This window comes from Drosophila santomea, chromosome X (assembly GCF_016746245.2).
Source record: "Drosophila santomea strain STO CAGO 1482 chromosome X, Prin_Dsan_1.1, whole genome shotgun sequence".
In the NCBI taxonomy this organism is placed as follows: domain Eukaryota; kingdom Metazoa; phylum Arthropoda; class Insecta; order Diptera; family Drosophilidae; genus Drosophila; species Drosophila santomea.
The window spans coordinates 6,065,120-6,088,428 of NC_053021.2; the positions used below are offsets into that span (position 1 = coordinate 6,065,120).

General features: G+C 43.0%; 1 protein-coding gene across 43 annotated transcripts in view; it reads left to right on the forward strand.

The window, feature by feature from the left end:
- The first annotated feature begins 328 nt into the window (after positions 1–328).
- LOC120455535 (basement membrane-specific heparan sulfate proteoglycan core protein) overlaps positions 329–23,309 on the forward strand; it is a 78,505-nt gene continuing 55,524 nt past the window's right edge. For 17 of the 43 annotated variants that reach the window (XM_044006553.1, XM_044006555.1, XM_044006548.1 and 14 more), the window contains exons 1-4: positions 1,007–1,305; positions 22,168–22,702; positions 22,836–23,013; positions 23,088–23,251. In XM_044006553.1, coding sequence (XP_043862488.1) covers positions 1,153–1,305; positions 22,168–22,702; positions 22,836–23,013; positions 23,088–23,251 — 1,030 coding nt within the window. In that variant the 5' untranslated portion in view covers positions 1,007–1,152. Of the gene's footprint in view, positions 373–1,002; positions 1,306–22,167; positions 22,703–22,835; positions 23,014–23,087; positions 23,252–23,309 lie in introns of those variants that run through there. The other 26 variants (XM_044006560.1, XM_039641850.2, XM_044006561.1 and 23 more) reach the window with 5 other exon arrangements.

Sequence of the window (23,309 nt, forward strand, 5' to 3'; positions counted from 1 at the left end):
GACTACGCTCCGCGAATAAGGATGGTCAGGGAGAGCGAGAGGAGAGAGAGGGAGACAGAGAGAGAGAGAGCAGGCGCGGCTAACTCTGCGTAAGCGGACACCCACGCATGTGAGCGAAAGGGATAGATGAAGAGGGGGAGAGAGGGTGAGAGGAAGAGCGGGAGCGGTGCATCGACGCAACAGGCTTGCAATGGCCATTAAGCGCCGTTAAACAATAACAAGAGCACGCAAATCGCTTCGGCTCCGTAGCGCTTTCGGCCTTCGTGCGTCTTCGGGCGACGCCGGCAGAGCAGAGGCAGCGATGGGAATCGCAGCTACGGTTCTTAGACATTAGGTTGCGCGCCATCGTTCCAGGCGGTCGCACATTCCACGGTGTGCTGTCCCTTCTGTTTTCTGTGTGACTCTGATTCTCTTGTGGAGCGATTGCCTTTTTTTTTTTGAGTGCTCTCACATCCTCGAAGTGCCGAAATTTTTGAAAATCCCTGACAAGATATCCTGGTTATATCGGTTCAACGTTTAAACAAAAACCCAAGCCCTGCTCCTTTTCCATTTTTTTTTTAAATTAGTTTAAATTAACTAGTGTGATCCCAAAAAGGAACCCACACTCGCAACAAAAAGTGTCCCTCGCGTGTGAAACGAAACTAAGGAAACGAGAAACAAGAAAATAAATCAAATAAAGCGAAAAGGCGGAAAAGCGAACAGAAAGAGGGGAAACAAACATCGGCTTGGCCAGGAGTGAATAGATGATCAAAGGGGATCGTTCGGATTTTTCGAGGAAACTTCTGAAACAAAACGGTTTCAGGTTTTTTTTTTGGATTTGGTTTCACTAAAGCCAACACTTTTTGCTGATGTGTTCACCGATATGTTTCCCCTTTTTCCGTGCGCCGAGAAAAAAATCCCCAGAAACATAATATCAGGATGCTCTCCCTGTCTCTGTCTTACGCTTAATTTAATTGTCGCTCAATTGCGAATTAATGTCGGGGGCTTTTTTTCTCCATGCAGTGCCATAGCCGTAACCAAAACCTGCCAGCCGTTCAAAGCCAAACTCAAATAATAAAAAAAAAAACGAACCGAAACTGCCTTCACAAAGTACCTAAAGCCAATCCAAATAGCTGCCAAAAGAAACCAAAACCGCCGTTCCCCGGAAAATAGATGATGGGATCGCCGGGATCCCAAGTGTCCGCGATCGCGACCTCGGTCGGAATCAGAAGCGGGCGGAGAGGTCAAGCGGGCACCCTGCTCCTGCGCCTCCTTGCCGTGACCTTCGTCCTTGCCGCCTGCTACGCCCCGCTGACAAATGCCAAGGTGAGTTCATTCGATCCTCTTGCATTTCATTACATTACCATTTGAGGCCCAGCAATGCAGTCATTATGCACGTTATTAGTTATTAGTTATTAGTTATATTCGGGGACCATATCTACATGACATTCATTCACATTAGCATTGCTATCAGCTGATCCCACATCCCATTGGGGATCGCTAACCCAATGATCTCTTATTTTGGATGACACCACTCCGGCCCGCGACGAACTTGAACTATTTAGTATGACACACATATGGTTTTCCCAATAGAGCGACAGCAACTTAACGAGCGCCCAGTGATTAGCATAAAAATGCACATACGAGTATTGGATGCCCCAAGGGTATTTATAGTAAGTGGTTTGGAAAATAGTTTTCTCCCCCAACTCTGTCATTAAATTCGGAAGTGAGACGCGCTCCGGCGCTCTGTTAAGGCAATGTTAAGGACCGGATTTGGAGTTGAGCAGAGGCCAAAAAAATAGATCGTCAAGTCCATTCGGAACGGGGTCATCAGCTGGGGTTATCACTCTCTCGAAAAACAGACACTGAATTAATTTCTTTTTCCAAATTCGGATCGAGTTCAGCTGTGGCTTTTGAATGATGCTTGTGTTCGGACGTCTTTGCCAATTATTATGAGAAGTCAATTGTTCCAGTTCCAAATTCTCTCTATGTGTATGTAGGATTCGTCGGTGTGTGTGTGTGTATGTGTGTGTGTATTTTCCACCATAATGAGCGGCGATGATAGCGCGTTATCAGCGTGTTAATGACATGTTGCCCACAGACGTTTGCTTGCAATGAAATAATTTCTTTAATTAACATTTCAAATCGCTGAACGTTTCGAACGTTTGTTTGTGAATAAAGAGGTCCCATTCCCGATCTCTCGATGGCTTTGTGGACGGACGGACAGAGGGCAGTACCTGCTGGACAATTCTTGTGGTGGTCTGCTCCATTTCGTCGACCGACGCGTCGGTTTCCCTTCGATTTGTTTTGCTGCAGCGCTCACACTTTTTATCACATCGGAAGTTGCGTAAATGAGGCCAAATTCGAACACATGTACACATGCATACGTCTATGTCGCCTGCTCAGGGCTTATCTGTGGCACTGGGATTGGAAACGGGAAAGGAAAAGGGGAAGGGGAATGGAGAATGGGAGCCACACTTCGAAGAAGGAACCACTGCAAATCGGACTGCAAACGAGGTCACTGCTGCTGCAGCTCGATAGCTCCATCCTCCGCTTTTGCCCATCCGGCGTATGCTTATTGCAGCCGGTCGGTCATCGCATATTGCGCATACGATCAGGTGGCACGGCCTCTTGGGGGCGATAGATATCGCTTATCTTGGGTTTATCCGCTTCCAAATTGATAGGTGAACTTGAAGGAGGCACAAATATTATTTATCAATAATCGTTATTTCATTAGTTCTTCGGTCATTTCAAGCCTATAAATGCAAAAGTAATAATCTTTTTTGGCAAATGTGCAACTTGCCACAGATTAACAGCATATTCTCCATATGGCATTTCTTCCGTTTAAGCTGATATTCGCCTGGCAACCAAAGCGAATAGAGTTGTTGTGTTTACATCGGACAGATGGGTCCCCTTTCAATTCGATGGCCCTTTTCCGGCCTTACAAGGGAAGCCGATCCCCCTTCTTGGCTCTTTGGCCCGTATCGCTCATCATCTCGCCGCGATGTGTGCCCCGATATCTGTCAAACAAACTGTCAAAATATTTGCATCATCAACAACTGCAAAGCAAATAAGATGAAAAATTAAAGCACCCAAGCCCCGGCATAAACGGCAGCCAGCACAACAGATGAGAAAATATCATTTCGCAGCTTTTTCGACTTGGCCGTATATCAGTTTTGGTTTGGTTTCTTTTTCAGCTTTTGGGATTATGTTTTCTTTGTTTTTTATTGGTCTGAAGATGCGTTCGTTGGCACATTCCCTTCGGTTCAGTTCGTTCTCCTTGTTTTCAGTTTTCTGGTTTTCGGTTTTTCTTGTTTTCGTGGCTTCACGGTTTCTGTTTCTGTTTCGATTGTTTGTTTGTGCAACATATGGACACAAGATGTTGTACCCCCGTTCGCACATGTGACCGGGACCGGCTGCTTATGTATCTGCCTGCTGCCATTCTGGCCTTATTGAATCACTGGCAAATGGCCTTTAAGGTGAAATGTTGTGAGATCACTTGATTTAAATATTAACTAATACTTGCAATTAAGTTCCATTTGCCAAATAAAAGCGGAAAATATGTAACATTTGAATATACCCCATCATCTTTTTCCTGTGTACCGAAAACATTCGCACAGCGATCACATGCAGTTTCACGGGAAGAGTCATGCGAGCATTTGTTTAAATATTACGCTGCGGCTGCCTAACGCATACTGCCCCTTTCCCCTCCCCTCCCCTCCCCCTGCCGCTTCTCCAACCACCACCCCCCACACACACTCGAGCTCAAGTTCAGACATTGACCAAGGGGCGGGGACTCGATAAGGGGGCGAGGCCGCGGGCAGGGACAACTGGCACACTTAAAACTGTTTATGCGAGATGTTGCGAGGTGCGAGTGAAGTGTCTGGCTCGCTTTTCCCTTCCTACTTGTGGTACTGTATCTGAAATGCTGAAATGTTGAAAAGCTGAAATGCTGATTGGCGATATCGCCGAGTTTGTTAGCTTTGTCAAATGGGCATTGCCAGCAAGGTAAGGCTTCCATTAGTCACTGGGGCAGCCGCATTTGACCTGGTCGGGATTCTAAGATGCCCACTTTCATGCCGGCGATTCATTTTCTGCGGATCCGGAATACGGAATCTATTTTCCCTGGCTGACGTATGCATTTTTCAGTAAGAAAAGAGCTAGCTGGTGGAATCTGGGAGTCAATGGGGAGATGCTGGCTATATGAGGCAAGCATTTAAAAATAGATGGCGACAAGATACCAGAGACGAAAGTTTTCGATTCGAGGCGTAGCATTAAAGTTGGGAGGTCGGAGTGGCTAAATCGCCTAATACCCTTTACTGCAACGCGTCTAAATGAAGCATCGAAACCGATAATAATAGATAAGCCGAATTTCGATCTTTAGCAATGCAATTAGATTATGCAGTAGGTGGCAAAGAAGACCTGATGATTAATAACTGAAAATCAAAACCTTTTCTGTACTTTACACCTGATACATGTGTTCTTAAGAGTTCATTCCACCCTCGAAAATATCGCTATATTGCGAGCGGCAAAAATGTGAACAGGGATCCATTGAGGTATTTGCCACATAGACTAAACATTGAAAAACAACTCCAACTGAAAGTGTAGGGTAAACCAATTTCTCAGCCTGACTTTTCATTTCTCACTTCGCAGTCGCCAACCAACCAACTATTGTAATTTAATATTTGCATGGCGCGTCTGTGGGGGCACAAGTATACTATATATATACATACATACATGTATATTTGTACATATATATGAGTTGCGCGGCATATGAGCAATTATTGTTTGGCTATTTCATTGCGTAAATTTTGAAAATAGAAAAAAGCGGCACCCAACACCCATTAACAGCATTTCTAGGATGGGGGAAATTCCTAAACTGTCGCAATTTGCCTTCTGAGTTATTGCAAAATGCAGGAGGCCGTGTGGGTGGACATATATGTATATACTCGTACATACATATGTATATAGGTAGATTTATATATCGTGTCATCATCCCCACCGAACATAAGACATACAAAAAGTAAGGAAACATTGTTCACGCAAATGACGCCATAAAGTGTGTTTGAAAACTGAATTTTAATTTTCCATTTAAGCGCAAAAGTGATTATATAGCTTAGAATATTGTCAAGAATCGCCAAGAATCGAAAGATGATGATCCGATCCCATCGCGAAACTTAGTATGCAAGGCAATCGGCTTTTTTTTTTGGGTAGGTCTCATTCCAAATTCAAGGCGTCGCAGGGCCCATCGATAAAGGTAATTCAAGCGATAGAGATTCTAAGATTGTTCGACTTTGATTTAGATAACCCGTCAAGCTGAATTTGCAAAGGATGCAAATGCTTTTTTATTACACTGCACGAAAGCGATTGAAGTGCACTGATCACGTTCGAATTCCATTTCATTTTATATGGCCCATGAGAAGTTATAAATATTTATAGTTTCAGAATGCATCTTTTGCAAATTGAAACACTCTTTAAAACTCAAAAAATCGATCTTTAAGTTGTGTTAGTCTTATGTCGCTTTAAAGTCTCTGATTGATAGTCAAAATTGGATACAAATCTTCGACGATGCTACAAAACGGGTTTAAGCCAAAGGGGCGAATTAATGGGTGAAACTTTGATACTCGTACTTTAAAACTTCGAGTTCGTAGTCAAACGATGGATGAGTTTAATCGACCGAAATGTTAGGGGCGTTTTTTTTAATTGACGGAATTGACTGCCAATTACAGATCGATCGAGATGGCGACTTCTTTGCGTCCTAATCGTTAATCACAATCAGTGCGGCGGAAATTGGGATGGGCTGTGGAAAATACAAAAAATATAAATAAAAATATTAAAACATGAAAGTATCGACGATGCGGGTGACATCAGCTTCTGTTCAGCAATCTTCTGTTCATTAATCTTAAACGCTTTTTCATTTCGGGGGAAATTAAAAAATGCCTCACAGCATTTGCGGCAGATCGCGAGTATCCATGTGGCGTCTCCCCAATTTTGATGCCAATGGAGTTGCATCATCATGATTCGGAGCATGACGAAGTCGAGGGAAAACGATGATAAATAAAAAGGAGGCGCCCATTTCAATGGAAATCCACATCATTTCAATTTGTATTAATTGCTGCTTGCTGCTCAGCCCAAATGCCCAAATGGCGAAATAAATTTACTGGGGGCCAGTGGCCCAGTGGCTGTCAAACTGCGTCCAAGTCGCCGCGCCAATTAATTAGTAAACAAAGCATAAGAGCAGCAATCAAACAAGCCAAAAAATGATGCATAATTATGCAAATTCGTTAATTTGCCATTGCCTTACGCGACTTGCATATATTTATGCTTTAATAAGCCCGCAAACACTTTGATTTTCAACTCGATTCGCTTCGATTTGGCATCCATTTGAATCTCTATCGTTTCCAATCGTTTGTCATGGCTTCTGTTGCTGGAGTATTTGCCACATTTTCTGTGACTATCAAAGTTCGACTTGGACTTGGGCAAACAAAATAAATCCAGTATCAGCGATAAGCTACTTAATTAATACATAATTAATTTGACATAAATAAATAAAATTTTATGTCAGCATTGATTCTAATTTAAATTAATCATGCGAGGACAGTAATTAAATAAAGTACATTACGGTAATTAACAAAACTATAGATTAAAGCATCGAAATAAAAGAGATCGATGTTAAAAAAAAACACGGTAGCAATTTAATCAAACCCAATAATTAAGCTTCGAAAGATTGCGGATGAATGAAAGCGATTTCAAAGATAGTTTAGCAGAATCAGTAGAGTAGAGCACCAAAAGCAATTAAAGCGTGTTCGCACTTCGAGGTGCCAACTACTGGGCCACATAAAATATTTATATATTTCGGCGTGTCAGCTCTTCTATTGATACTTCGACTTGGAGAACAAAAGGCGCGGGGTTTGCAGCTAATTGCCGCCAAAAGCAGGCGAATGGAGCAGTCAATTAAAGAAAATGTTACCCACACACAAAGTCGGTGGGCTGTGTAAGCCCCGAGTATCTGGAAGAAACCGCAGACCGGCCAGATAAGATATAGGAGGCCCTCATACATAGGTGGCATAGTTTTCGATGCTCGGGCTCTTGCCGAGTTGATAAGGTGTCAACTGACTGATAGTGCGAGCAGGTTAAGGGATCGGATCGGACGGGATCGTATATAGTACATATGTATACATACATATGTATACATACATATGTGTCTGTGTAGTGGCTGTCAAACTGCCGGCGCTCGTGCCCTGATGAATCTTAATTTAATGCATATGCGGCTGACATTTGCATGACCAAATTCGTGTGAGATCGTCACTATAAGCAAACTGGTTTTTTGATTTTTTTTTTTTCGGTTTGCTCGCTCTGTCTCTGTCCGCAGAAGCTGCCACAGTTTATGATTATTTTATTTGTAGCCAGAACTAGTTGCCTTATCAACGCCATTAGCAAGACCTTCCGGCCGTTTCGGCTCCAATATCGAAACATTATGTCTGACTAAGACCACAAATATTCGACCACATTCTACGATCCAATACAATCCGATCCGATTCCATTACCATCCAATTCTGTTTTCCGTGGCCAGCAAAAAGTCGTCCCAAGCTGGAAACTCTTTTTGCCCCGATCAGCGCTTTCATAAGCGCAAGTTCATTAGCTTCTGTGAAGCGTGTTAAATGTCTAGGTGATCAGCTGATACTATATACTATATACACAAATCAGATTTCAGCAATGTGCCGGCCAAAAAGTAGGCGAAAGTTCGCCCCGAATTTGGGGAACTGATAATGAGGAGGGGTCGGAACTTGAGTTGCTTGTCAATGAATGATATCACTGCTAGAAAAAAAGCAGAACAGGTGTATACACTTTGGATTGGATTACACATTTTTGCACATTGTCGACTTAATGACACACCACACAATAGTGCAGCTAAACCCTTTTGTTTCAAAAACGAAAAGAACGAGTTCCCCGATCATCAGCGGCGATTATCCGCTATTATTGATTTATGCATTAATAATTCAATTAAGAAACCGCCTTCGCTGTCTCTTTTACCTGTATGTATGTACGGATGAGTATGTGACGATTTCGTTGAATTTGCAAACCGAAATCTATTTCCATTCGATTCGATTCGATTCGAGATGAGATCTGAAAGCCACGACGTGCCAAACAGACTGCTTGACGCTGGGGAGCCGCCCCTAGATACCCCTATACATATACCCCGAATCGATCCACCGATTTCTGGCGATCTCTAAATGAGACCCATTAGCTGTCAAAAGACAAATATTTGTCGCTGTCACCGGGCAACAACAGCGTTGACTCTTTTGACCAAAAGCCAAACTTGATTTATTTCCTGTTTCTGTGTGTGTTGCTCTTATTGAAATGAAACGTGCCGCCAAAGTAGAGAAATAAAAAAAACAGAAATAGCCACAAACGAAAACAAAAAACAAGTATGAACTTCAGACAGCGACGATTTCTATTTTTTTTTTTGGCTGAAACAGTAAAAAAAACAACAGCAGCAAATTGACCTTGAAGTTCCAAGCTGACATCCCACAAACATTGGTCACAATGTCGGGTGGCACCAAGATGGTAGATAAGTTTGGCCAACTGCAAGATGGCCAAATGAGCAGTAGACAGATGTTGAACTAGCAGAATAACCGGGTGGACATTATAGATGTGTTAAAAAGTAAGACTTGTGCTAATCACTTGTGATTAAGTCACTTGCTGACATCTAACCCCAAGTTACACTCAATCCCAGATGTTTAAAGCTACTACCTAATTACACCCGAGCATTTTCTAAGAAATGTGCATAAAAAGCACATATGTATCATGTATTATGTATTTCGCCATAACTTGTTGCTTTTCGTGCCTTTGAAGACTGGCAAATGGTTTTTCTCTGGGTCATAGAACCTGCCAAATGGCTGATGTTAATGGGCTAGGATGGTACATTGTGCGAGCGGCCTTCCAAGTGACAGGGCGGGGCTCTTAGTTGTGTAAAAGCCCCACACCTTGGACCTCCATCGACAGTTTGACAGCCATTGATGTGTTGTCAGTTGGGGAGCTGTGGATATGGGAAGCTGTTAGGGAGGGGGAAGCTGGGGAGGAGGTCGTGCGAGGACTGAGGCTGTTGTTCAGCTTGAGACCCAGTTATGATGGATGGATGTCTTTGGGGGCTATGCCCATGTAGGTGCAGCTTACGCTAATGCAGTTCAAGTGTTGGAATCATAGAAGAAATAACTTTTCTGTTTTGCTGCCGCGGAAAATGTGCAGCAATGCGCGTCGAGTCTGCACACAGTCACATCCATCTCTCACCTCCTCGAAATAGTGCCCCCTCTCATCTACCCGGCCGAGAAGAGAAGAAATCAACAACAAGCCGCAAGTCAAGAGGTTGTCCCCTCTCAAGACCCCTCTGCCACACCACTATATCTTCTTGTGTGTGACAATGAGAAAGAGGTCTACAGCCGACAACGAGCACTGCGAGAAATTGGGGGGTGACCGCTAGGAAAAAAAATGTAAGAGCCAATTTTCCTGGGGAACCTGATTGACAGAAAGTTTCACGTGTCTTCTCATATATATCTTATTGATGATACAATTTCCCTCTCACTTATTTAAGATTGCTAGAAAAGAGGTTGTGTAGCTGCACGCCTTTGTCTGCCAGTGTAAATCTTAGCAGATTTTCAGGCAGTAAAAGTAACAGAGTCTGTAATTACGTTTGCTTGTCTGAGGTTGCACTCTTTATTTTGTATTCTTTCCCGCTCGCATTGTAATACCTTTAATAAGCAGGATGACGTTGCACTTGACAACAACTGCAGCAGCCAGGAAGCGAGAGCAAGCGAGACGGCCGAGCACGGTGCGAGCGGGAGAGCACGAGGTTGCAGGAGATTGCAGGAGGAGGTGGCTACCTTTGTTGCAGCTGGCGGCTTTTGTTCTGGGTGCCGCACTTGAGGTCACCTCCTCCATCTAGTCTCTAGTCTCTAGTCGACCCCCACCTCCACATAATGCCACCCATTCTTTCTGGCCTTTTTGAGGTTACTTTGGTTAGCACCGCCAAAACAACAACAGTCGAGGGTTTACGCACTGCGACATTGTGGAGAATCTTTAAAACTTGGCTGGCATGTTAGCCAGGATCTACTTCTTCTGGGCCAGTATGATCTACTTTTGTCACGACACTTCCTCTGATTTAATCGATGGCATACCAGATAATACCCAGGCATACATTGTGTACTGCCCATAAGCTCTGTGGTACATTTAAGTCATACAAAGCATGGAAATCACTCTAATCTGATCCACATTAGTGTCATTATGATACCCCCCAAATGCAGAGTGAACCCTGTGCAGAGTGTCCCCTGTTTTTGGGCATCGGGAGCAGGAGCATATACATAGGCCCATTGGCGTTGATCGGATTGAATCTCGGATTGGATCGGGAAACGTGCTTTGCATATGGGCTATGGGCCGCGCCCACTTGGTGCGCCAAACACGTCGCAATCGCTGAGCCCAGACAAAACGCTAAAAAATACGAAACGAATAAACGAAAAAATGAACGAAAAAATATAGAAATAAAAAAATAAAGCACAAAAAGCAGCCGGCAGACAGTCTTCAAACTTAGATTGGAGTGGCCTAAGCCGGATAATTTATGCCGCTTCCAAGACAGTTCCTCTGCTCATTCCGCGACGCCTTTTGCATACGCCAGTAACTGAAGAAAGACTATGAAATACATATATAAACATAGGTATAAAAAACACAGAGCCTGGAGAGCTGGCAGGAGAATTGATAGAAAAATGGTTGCTTGGGCGCAAAAAATGTTATTTTGAGGCCATTTGATTGATTCTTCGCCTCGGTTTTTACGATTAGCTGGCCTGGCCGGTGATGAGGTAATATCTGGGTATGTTGATAAGCCCAATCCTCCGAGGTCGGTATCGTCAGCGGGTAACGATAAGTCCGCCGGCACGATAAGTTAACTGCCGGCTACGTCAATATTTAATTTATAGATATGGCCCCGGCATCGCAGAGGCCAGGCATCGTGGTCCAAACTCCTTTAAAGCTTTTCTCCTGACCTCTTTTTTTTTTGCTGCACCGAAAGAAATTTTCCCTTTTTTGCATCATTAATAACTTCAGCTTATGAAAATAAGTGTAAAAAAGATTGAATAGTTACTAAGTAGGCTCTATTCGATTTCATTGCCACTTGTTGCCTTTTTTGATGGACCGCAGATATGTACTTTTCTATTTTGCGACTTCGAGTTAGTTGTGCGCCAGGATTCCTGGAAGCTAATTCCATGTCTCATTTCCCGAAACCGAGTTAGGTTCCCCTACATTTGAGTCATCATGAATATGCTTACTTGAGCACTTATGCTACACGTGCTGGAGACTCGGCCCATAAGGAAGTTGGCAACACGAAATTGAAATTGAAATGGAAATATAATAAAGTAAAGAGTGATGTGGCTATTAAACAATCTGCGGACTATGCGTACTGCCACCGCCTCCATATACTAATACTCTACTCGTACGAGTATATGTATATTTGCACACACTCACTCACTCACTCAGGTAATTAAGTTTAAAGTTGAGGCACAAAAAGCATTCAGCTAAAAAAGCTGAAAACCCAAACAAAAATAAAACAAAATCAAGTTGAAAAACCGGCAAAAAGCGACTGAACTGTGAAGCACTCCCGGCGTCGCAATTGCAAAGAACACAGAAAGAAAAAACAAGAGCTCAATATCAATTTAATATTCAGATGATTGGGCTGGCAGTTTTTGCCAGTTTGCCATAAAATTCATACGTAGTTGCAATGGTCGCTTTGGGCTTTTAATACGAAATGCACCAAGTCATCGGGTTTTTCGTTCTGTGCAGTGCAGCGCAGTCGCCGCCGAGCTGACCTACAACGAGGCGCCTTCGTCACCAACGCGCCGCCCCTTTGTCGTTCGTCACTCGTCTCTTGGCGTCTGTGCGTGCCTAATGAGTTGCTGTAATGCAAAACCGAAAATTTTCATACGACCGTCTGCCCATTGTGAGTGGCTGTAACATATAGCCTGGCCCACATAGACACAGATCGCCGGCCACAGTGGGACCTAGAGGTAGTGGACGGTAACCGAAATTGACGCAGCAAATTCCATAACTTGGCTAAAACAGGTGGCAGGGCCAAAATGAAGACTGTTTTGTGTTGCTAATAAACATAACTAACTATCCACATCCCAATTTTTTTGATTTTGGAAAAACAAAATTTTTTCAAATTTTTGCATTTTTGGTAAGGTGGAACCCCTTCGTCAAAATTTGCGAAAAATGGCCAAAAATTAGCATTTCAATGTATGTACATGGATCGATAGGGAATTTTGTCACGAATTCAACGAGGTATAACATTCTAGTTTTGGACAATTATTTTTAATGCTATCGAAGAAATTCTGATTATTTTTTACCAAAATGCACAAAAATGAAAATCGCATATTTTCGAATGGGTCACTTTCCGTAACTTGGCCAAAAAAGGTGGCAGGGCCAAAATAAAGACTGTTTTGTGTTGCTAATAAACATGGCTAACTATCCACATCCCAATTTTTTTGATGTTGGAAAATTTTATTAATTTTAATAATATCGAAGAAATACTGTTTTTTTTTTTAACCAAATAGCACTAAAATGACAGCACTGTGGCAAATGTCTGGCTTAGGTAGCCGCGGAGTGTCTAAAACAAATTGCACGCAATTAAACACGCTCCATGCCAACTGAATCTTGCCCCACTCGGCGGTGCAGAATTCGCTGCCGGTTGCTGGTTGGTGGTTCGCCTTTCGTACGGATGACGTACACGTGAAGAAATGCATCGGGTTGGTTTTTGGGTTCTGTATTTGCATTTGGCGTGGTATTAGTTTCGATTTTGAATAGTTATAGTCTATAGGCCGCCGTTCAGCTTATTTTTTATCTGTACAACTGCATCACCCGCCGGCGGCGCTGCCATCTGCGATTTGCATCGCCCACCAAGATGTGGCATGATGCAGCTGTGGAGCCGTACTCATTTGGGTGGCTCCAACGCTCTCCAAAAAGCCACCCAAAAGTTTGTTCGGCTCTTCGGTTTTATGACTCTGTAATTTCGCTGTTAACATCTTGATGGCCGAACTTTGATTAATGGCCGCGGGGGCCTTTGGATGTCGAGGAACGATGATAATGATCGCTGCACAGTGCACTTCGCGTCACTGGCCATCTGATTTATGTGGCAAATAGTTAAGCCATAGGATAATAGTTAAGCCATATCGTTTTGCTCCCCGACATCCTATGACATCATCAACTCTGCGGGCCACTCATTTTCATTTTTTGCAGTTTTTGCGCTTATTTTGCACTTATGACTGTATCGAAGCTGTACTTTTTGAATTCGCGAGTAATCTGGCTTGTATTTGAATACACTACCTTATAGATGATATAGAGTCGGTTACACCCTTACAACACAACGTTTTTCTTTGCAAGGAAGCCAAAGACACAGATTCGCGAATCGGTTGCCCGGAGTTTGCATAAATCAATCTCGCAAATCGCTGTTGTATATTGTGTGGTTATCGTTAAATGGGCCATGGTGGCAGTCGTGCAGTCACCTTTGGTGGAGATAAGCTACCGAGAATAATGGACAACTCTTTGGGCTGTCTTCGTGATGAATAATAAATGTTAGTTGGGTTGACATTCATATTTTTACATTCTTATCTTCGGCAACTGGACAAACATATGGTTAAGGTTATATTTACAGAATGGAATGCCTGAGTAATTTTCAAATCTAAGAATTAGCAAGACAAATTCTATAGCCCCATAATAGTGTTTACTATATTCGTCATTTATTTTAGTTATCTAAGAAAACTTTTTAGTTAGCTTACCTCACCTATAACCACATATATTTTCCTATGATTTCGCTGACCTCTTTTTTTCGTACTGTAGGATGCTGCCTTAAACACCTGTTGCATTCAGCGGGTTTTTTCGCAAGCAACTTAAAAAATTATGGAAATAAATGTTTACTATCCGCATAATCACTGTTATCCAACGTTTAGTGACATTTAAAGGCCATCGAATTGACTGATGATAAGCTCAAGTGTGCTGCAATCTCTTGCAATTGCGAATTTCGGCATCCTTTTTGCGGGGATTCCCCGTTTTTAGTGATCCGTGCTGTTGCTGTGGTTACAAGGTCGCCTCGTCTGGTTTTCCCGGTTCTCCGGCGAGGTCCGTGTGCCAAGGGGTTAAAAGGTCAGATTGCAAATTGCGGTTGTGGGGTTGAGGCTGGTGGCTGGCAGCTGGCGGAGACGGCAGTCACTCAAAACTTGCAAAAGTTTAGATAAATTAAAACTGAATACACACGTGGCCACAGAAATGTTTCTGCCGACACAAAACTTTAACTGATACTCACTGCACTGTCTGTCCCGATGTTTTTGTTGTCGGTCAAATGAAATTGTAGCAGAAGCACTCCAACCAACAACGGCAGGTGGAAGCCAGAGTATTTACCCCGGCAAATTCGGGCTGGCAAGCGGGTTGCCAATGGGATGGGAGTGGAGATGGAGATGGGTATGAAGTGGTGATGGGTATGAAGATGGTGATGGGTATAGCAGATAGTCTCTGAACTTGCCGCTTCTAATTGAGCTCGGGTTTCAGCCGGAAAGCGCCGTGAAGCACAGAAGCTCGAGATGTGGCCAAAAAGGGTTAAGCAGGGCGGCTTTTCTTGGCTTAGGTCTCATTAACCTGCTAAAGAAATCTAAAGATATCCACTGCACTTGGCGAAAAAACGTCCTACGTCCCACAAACTGCGTTCAACTAAAAGAGGGCTGCTCAAAAGTGATTCTATTTCTTACGGGGTACCGCAATGTAAAACTCTTTTCAATTGATTTTTTCGCCAGTGTCGTAGTCAATTTATTGGCTTTAATTAATATTCATTCAATAAATATCAATCAATAATCAGAGGTTGTGAGCCTTTTACTACTACTTGTGGATTCGGCATATCGCTGTAGCCAAGTGCTTGTTATCAGCTAACGGCCGCCTATAAATAAGGCAACCAAAATGTGTGTAATAAAACGCAAAAACGCAACAACAAATTGATTTAGCCACCAGCAGCAGCAGCTGAAGAACAGCTGAACAGCTGAAGAACAAATGAACAAATTGCGTAAATGCTTTTTATAGAAGTTCAAGTCATTGAAATTCGAATTCACTTCCTCAAACCGAATGCGCACGCATTTTTGTAAAAATATATGGACGATATGTACAATTCGCCTTTCGATGGCTTTCATAATCAACTACAACAGCAAAAAGAAGGGTATTAAACAAAAAGAATGCACACACACATGCGTACAATTTAGGTCATTGGGACTTTAAACTATAAACGATAAGCGGAAAAAGGGGGGAAAAATAAGTTTTTCGGCAATAAAGCAATTCCATGTTATTTGAATGAGAATAACTGGCAATCAAAATGAAAAGGCAACTCTGAAAGCGATTCAATTAATATGACAAAATGTTTGGACATTTTATCGGTGCGGAGTCACCAAAGGAAGCCAGCTGGAAATAGATGAAGAACACATGTAAGCAAATGGAAAACACAAGATGTGGTATATGTGCACATAAATACATATATGCTTTTCCCATTGGGCTGTCAAATAACATAAATTCCATGATACACATAGAGAATGGTGGGGGGATCTTTAACGGAATAGATGTAGATCACCATAATGGCGATGGATAAGAGTGCCGCACAACCAACACACGTGGTACCATAAAGATTATTACAAAATATGCGCGAATGGCCAAAACAAGAGGGGGCCATAAAAACATTGAAATACAAAATAAGAACAAAGTGTAAGGAACCACGAACAAGGCTCATAAAAGTTAACAACAATCGTAACAGCCATCAAAATGCGCACAAAATACGCGAAATCTTTTGGTCTGAAAGGAAAATCAAGGCAACAATATACGAGTATTATTCAAAATCATTTGAAAATGTTTCACCAACTTGGTAAACAATTTGTTAATGATCGCAATTGGCATATTGTTTGCATTTCGTTGGTCTTCTTTATTACAGTTTTTCCAATAAATTTGTAAGCTAATTAGACACATTAATTACGCGCAATTGTCGGCGAAAACTCCCAACTCAGGTGGGCGACTAATGCAAATTGATGGACTGCTACACACCCTCTTTGAACTGTTCTTGTTCTTGTTCTGGTTTTTGTTTCTGCGCCCAACTAATGCAGACAAATGACAGCCAAAGGCACCTGAAAGGACATCTACCAGGATGAGGACATCCGAGGAGGCGAGGCGTCCGCATCATTGTCACGTAGCTTCTAAGTGCCGCAAATTACGCACGCAAATTGGCTTTGTTGTGTCAGCGGTTGGCTGGGGGTGGGTGGTTGGGTGGTTTTTTTTTTGGGTAGTTTGGTGCTTGAGAGGCGCTGCAGCATCGATAGTTTTCCTGCAATCGTACCAATCAACAGGGAGAAATAATGAGTGCCTTTTATGCACCGCAAAGAATTGTACATCTCATTAAAATTTTGTCCTGAATGATTTAAGAACATAAAAGTGTTTATTAGTAAGTACCAATAGGTACAATCAAATATAGTACATAGCAGTCAGCAAAGTAGTCCAAAGCATTCCTCTGCGTGTATGCAACCCTAAGGAAAGCACAAAATTCGCCCATTAAACGGGGCTTAGGAGCAGCAACAACAAAGTAAGTGCACTTCCTTCCTGAGCGATATATATATCGTCAGTGGGCGGGGGGAGTGGCTCAAGCTGGCTGACAACTTAATATGAGGCACGAACCAAGTCAACCAAGCCGGCCAGGAAGCCTCAAGTCTCAAGCTGATGTCAAAAAAGGAAGAAATCTGGAGAAAAAAATCAAGAATCGGGGGGCATGATAGTGGCGCGGAGGGAGGGGGAGGTGAAGCTGGCGAAATGCTGCCGACAACTTAAAGGCGTTAATGGTCGTTTGTTTTATGAGAAATTGCCAAAACGTGAGCGGCATCCCAAAGACATTTGGCCCTTTCTGGTGGTGAGAAGGGAAGAGGGGTATTGGGGAGCGGACAGCATGGAGCGGGGTGCGGGGAGGAATCACACAGAGACATCAAAGCGCCCAGGATCAACAGTCGCCAAGCGTGCTCCTCGTCCATGTTTTTTATACTCTGCTGTTTTTCTGCTGGTTTTTTTTCTTTTCCCTTCCCTTACTTTGTGTTTTTTTTTGTTTTGTTTCGGCCAAGCGACGTGACAACCTTGGAGTGGCTTCAACATTTAAATGAGTTTGTGCAACATAATAAAATGGAAAACAAAACATAAATATTAGCGTCAACAACATTGTCGAGCTGCGCTGAACTTTAGCCCGCTTTTTGCCACCTCGGGCCACAAATCAAAGCTCAAGCACAGGTGTCAGTGCAGTCGCTGTGATGACTGCCATTACAGATACCGTGCAATGGGTATGATGAGCCTGTAGAAATGTTGCATATCTTTCTGTATAGCGCTAGTGTTGTGGTAGTCTGTTAGTCTGATGTTAAATAGCACCTGAATACCTCGTAAATGCTTTCAATTCAAAAGCAAGCGACCCCAGAATAAATTCGCCGATTTCCATGTCCCTCGTACTTACCCATTGTTTTGCGAAATGTAATTTCCTCCCCATTGTTGTAAGTGCATTCCACACGAATCTCTGGATGAGCAGGTGGTTCATGGGTTCAGTGCGAGATCTTTGCCCAGAGTAGATAATAACAATAGGAATAAAAACAACAGGTCAGTTCCTAGTGGCAATCAACGCGGCAGCTGAATTGAATTATTTGTTTATGTCAGCAAAATGAAAAAGGCTTCCATGGGAGAACTAGCAGATAGAGCAAGCAGCTTTCCCTTCGTTTCACTTTGGCATATCTCATCTAAATCCAAAGGCTAAACATAAACGAAAAAGGGAAAACCTAATTAAAATAGAAAACCCAGTTTAAATAGAGAACCCATTTAATATAGAAAACCTAGTTTGTTTATACTTTTCTATTAACAAAAACTATAACAAAAGGAAGTTGGATCTCTAGATTGCATTTTCTGGACTTTGAAGTGCATGAAAATGCGAGTGATGGAGATTATGAGGATGAGAATGATGATGAGGATGATGATCACGATCATCCATCAACCGAGTTCCATAGACGCCCACCGTGAACGAGAAAGATATGGGGAAAAACTAATTAAATCAAAGCAATTGCTGGAACGTACAGTTTAATTAAGCACATGAGACACAAGAGCGCAGCGCTAAATATTTCCTGCTGAGCGCTGACTCGAGTCTCCCGCACTCGGGATCGGAATCGAGATCTTTTTTTGCTGCATATAAATGTGGGCCCCCAAGTCCCGGGCAACCAACCAGGTCGCGCTCTCAGCGGAATCTCTGGCTGGCAATCTTGGAATGATGATTGACGGCGCAATCTTCTCTAGGCGGAGGATTACGGCGTCAATTGCTTTGCACTTGCTCCACATACCTAGATTCTTTGGCTTGATGTCACTCGATGCACTTTCCAACTGCCACCTCCACATTCGCATTCACATCTACCTCCATCTCCATCTCTACCTCTAACTTGCTGCAACCACACGGCGTATGCGCAATTTACTGGTTACTTCTTGGGAGCGGAGGAAGAGGACGAATGTCTGGCTGTGTTCGCCGGGCAATTACCTTGACGCTAGTTTTTAATCAAATTTTCACATGTTTGTACCCCCAATTTCCTTCTCCTCCCCTTCAGTTCCAGTTCCATTACCACTGCCCCTGCTTTTCCTTTTTCGATTTCCCGCTTGCCACTCCGCCTCGCTTTTCTGCGATAATTGTGGCCAAAACACAAAGTTGGCTTCTGCCACACATGTGTTTTATCTGTCTACTGTCTACTGTCTACTCTTTGCGCCAGCATTATTGCTACTATTGGTAATACTATGTAATAATACTATTTTTGGGTACTTAATGATTTCAGTTCTTTTAAAATTATGTTTTTTTCTTTAATATATATTTGCTTTTAATGGATAAACTAGGATCTTGACACTTACACAACCATTTGCACATGATTTAAAGGAGTACAAAAGATGCATGGCATCCCTCCAGTTTGTTCTTTTATTTTTGTGGTCTATTGCGGACGGCGTGCTGAGAGTTTTCCGGCCTGCCACGCCCTCAGGACAACCGCCCACCGTCTGGCGTGCCTTTTGGCCACAAAATGTGCGCAGTCAGTCAGTCAGTTAGTCAGTCAGTCAATAACTTTTTCTTTCGGCTTTCGCCGGAGGCGGAGGGGGGAAATATTTGCTCGATGTGTGTGCGATCGATTTAACGAGAATTGGCTGGTTGTCTGCTGCGATTTTTGAACATGATGAAAATAAATTGCCAGCACACATATGTGCGCCAAATTTATGACTGTACGACTGGCCAAAAGGGGGAGTGGCCCTAGTCCCGATGTGTAATTTGTCTTGCAGGAAATGAGGCCCGGCAGGCAAAGCTAAAAAAAAAAAAATCACAAAAAAAAAAAGGTTCAAAATGCCTTGTCCATTTGGGGGTTCAATGCACGCACGCCGATTTCATGGCGGGTTGGGTTGTGTGTTGTGGGTTGTGGGTGGTGCAAATCGCGACCTTCCGCTCCAAAAGTGACCCACTTGGTGGCTGCCCGCCCACAAACACACTCGCGAGCAACAAGTTGAGACAATTGACAGTGGCCAGGCATTCAGTCTGCTTATTTTCCTCCTCCGCTCTCTTATTTTCCCCCACTTTGCACTTGCATAAATCTAGATGCAGATATAGATAGAGATACAGATGCAGTTGCAGATGCAGATGCAGATACAAATGCAGATGCAGATACATTTCGCAAAAATGGGTTCAAGGACACGGCGTTGTCATCTAATTGGGCGGGCACATAAATAACATTTCTCATTGTTTCCACGCCAGCGTATTTATTTATTTTCGCCGTTCGCACGTTGCGTATGCGTAATAATTTATTTCGACACTCATTTGCGATTGCATGTGGCATTTACAGTGGTGACTAGATGCATTTGTAACTACATTCAGGTCGGAAACATTTAAAGTTGATATCTTAAAATGGGATACCAATGGGAAATGCAATACTTTTATTAAATCAATTTAACAAAGATTATCAATGCATATTTCATTCTGACTTCACTGTGCATTTGGTGGTTGGTGGGCGGCACAGTTTGGCAGCCACTGTGGTGATCAGGCCATGCGGGTTTTTGCATTAGCGAACAGCTCGAGTAATCACAATAAACGCCAGGAATCTGTGTCAAGCATGCGGCCTGCAATGGGGGCTATAAACGAGCAGCAGATGCCACCTCATCCCACAAAATGGGGCAGGAATCCGCTGCGGATCGGGATCGGGATCGGGATCTGGTTGGGATTTAAAGGGCCAATAAATTGTTCAAATTGTAACTAATTAATAGTAGAAGCTAATCATTCAAGTTAATTTATGAGCCAGCAATTCGATTGGAGGCGCTCTTTAACGCGATGTCGATAGCTTAGACCTGATTTCAGCAGCATTATTATGTGTAACACACACCAAACAAGCACCAAACTTGCCGGGAAACATAGCAAACATGGCCAACTCCAAAGTCGTGGCACGTGACTATGCAGCTTCATAAGGCAGCCGAAAAAAGAAAAACACAAAACAACTCAGTTTCCACCCTCAGCCATCCAGAACCCCGAAAGCGGAAAACCAGACACAGCGCAGACAACACTCAAAACTGAAAACAACAATGAAACCGAAACAATCCGGCGAAATTTGTCACTGGAGTTGGTTCAACTTTGATTTTAAGCAAGTGCCGCTGGTGATGGTTAAAAATCTGCTGCTCGATTTATTTTGGTGAGCTTTTCGTGATGAAATCAAATTAAAATGTACATTTTCAATGAACTGAGGTTCAAGGTTTGAATGAAATATTGAAATCAAGTGAACTACTTCTATGTTAGTACCATCAAGCGATGCTTGATATGAATAGTTGAGTTATTTTTAATGATTTCCCGGTACTTCGTGCTGACAAGTTTAAATGAAAGTACCCCATTTCATATGTATGTTTCCACCACTTTTTCCCTTTTTTCCCACCTATAAATGCTATCTGCCATTCCTATGTCTTTCCATTATCTCTTTAGTTTATCGAAGTATTTTGATAAGAGGATAGAAGGTGCTCGGGCCATGCACATTTGGCCCACATTCCATTTATCACACTGCAAAAAATAACTACTGAGTCAGTCGCCAACTAAACTTTTCCTGCAGGGGGCAAGAAAAAGCATTGAACATCTATTTCGTGGCTAGATATGATCTTTCCTTTGTGGCGGGGTGGTGGGTTGGGCGGTGATCAGGGGCGTGGTGCCGTCAAAATGGGGCGGTGGCCAAGCCATAGGGGGCGGGGCAGTACTTTGTGTGTGTGTGGCACATGTTGAACATGCGGGGCAAGTGCTTTTTATCGGCGAAGGCAACAAAAAATATGACGTAGCACGCGTTTTTCCTGACACATCCACTCAGCAGAAAAATGGGTGGGGGGAGTTAAACATAAGATTCTGGGTGGAGGCAACACGAAAATAGAGCCAGCACCGATTACCGAACAGAAATTAAGTGGAATTGACACTTGAAATCAATGCTCAAAAAGTCGACCAAAATAGATCGGAAGTGAGCGAAACCAGGGGGGAAGGAACTGCGTTGCCTTTTAAAGGGTTTTAAGTGTGAAGAAAATAATGAAAAGCTCACTGATGAGCTCAAAGTCTTAAACTTCATGCGTTTGCTGGGATCAAAGCGCTGAAAACAAAAGTTTGGATGTTTTTAAGCCCAAAAAGTTTTACATTTAGATAAAATAATTGATAAAAGAGATAAAATAACATTTTCCAAGCCCACATGAATGTTAGCGCTAACAGAGCTGTTATGTTCTGTAAGTGTGGTGAAACCTTAGCCGAGACACAATTCCTCTCAAACTTTAGGAGTCAGTGGTATTGCTTAGCATGGACAACAACCCGACGATAAAGTTCCTTTTGCAATATCCGAAAAATAATCAAGAAAAGCTGCTGCAAAACGGAAATGGGGAAAACTGTGCTGCCTTAATTGGAAATAAGTGCAGGGTTTTTTGTGCTGGTTGAAGACATCTACATGTTTTGATTTATGTAATTGGATTTGTAGTTTATCCAGTAATTATCTCGCCTTTTTAAGCCTATTTTATTGAAATTTTCATTAATTACTGAACTGAACATCTCGTAGGCTTTACTAATATGTTTATATCGTATCCTTTCAGCAAATTGCACAACTTGGCGATGACCAAGATTTTATGCTGGCAGAGGATGTGTCGCTTCAGGGCATCAACGATTCCGAATGGCAGGCCCAGAGTTATGTCATTGATGATGATGGCGACGCCTCTCTGGACGACTTCGATGAGACACTGAAACCCTTGGAGGACAAGTCCGAGGAGAAGGACTTGCCCACTGGCAACTGGTTCAGCCAGAGTGTCCACCGTGTTCGCCGTTCCATAAAACGTTTGTTTGGCAAAGACGATAATGACGATCAGGAGCGGGAACAACAACGAAAACGTGAACGGTCGCAAAGGAGTCGCGATGCGATTAATCGGCAAAAAGAGTTACGCCGCAAACAAAAGGAGAGTCAGAACCAAATGAAGCAAATGCGAATGGAACGCCAGCTGGAGAAACAGCGCCTGGCCAAACGGGCCAATCATGTTGTCTTCAACCGCGCCACCGATCCTCGCAAGCGGGCATCGGACCTCTACGACGAGAACGAGGCATCCGGTTACCACGGGGAGGAGGATACCGTTCCCTGTAAGCCTAATCTATATGATAAAGTAACATATGATGAAGTATTACATAAGCATTATATTTTACTTTGTTGTAAAGTTGTGCTTGTAGAGTTGTAACCCAATACTGAAAACTTGGTTTATCCTCTCCCAATTAGTTACTACCAACTTCGTCGTTAACGAACCTTATAACAACGAATACAGAGATCGGGAAAGCGATCAGTTCCAGAACCTGCAAAAACTTCTGGACGATGATTTGCATAGCTTTTTCCAAAGCAACTACGAAGGCAACGATGACGAGGAGCAGGAAATTCGCACCACTCTGGAGCGCGTTGAGTGAGTCTAACCAACACATTTCATAGAAGCTCGTCGTTCATTTGCTGATTCTGATCAAATCACTTGCCTTCCAGACCCACCAAAGATAACTTCAAAATTCGCGTACAACTCAGGGTAGAGCTGCCCAATTCTATCACCGACTTCGGAAGCAAGTTGCAGAAGCAACTGAATGGCTACAATAAGATCGATCACTTGAGTGCCGAAACCGGGGGCATCTTTTCCTTCGCAGAAGCCAGTGGTAAGTTCCCATGTATCCGTTGCCATACTTTTCTGCGACTTTCTACGTAGCTTTGGTG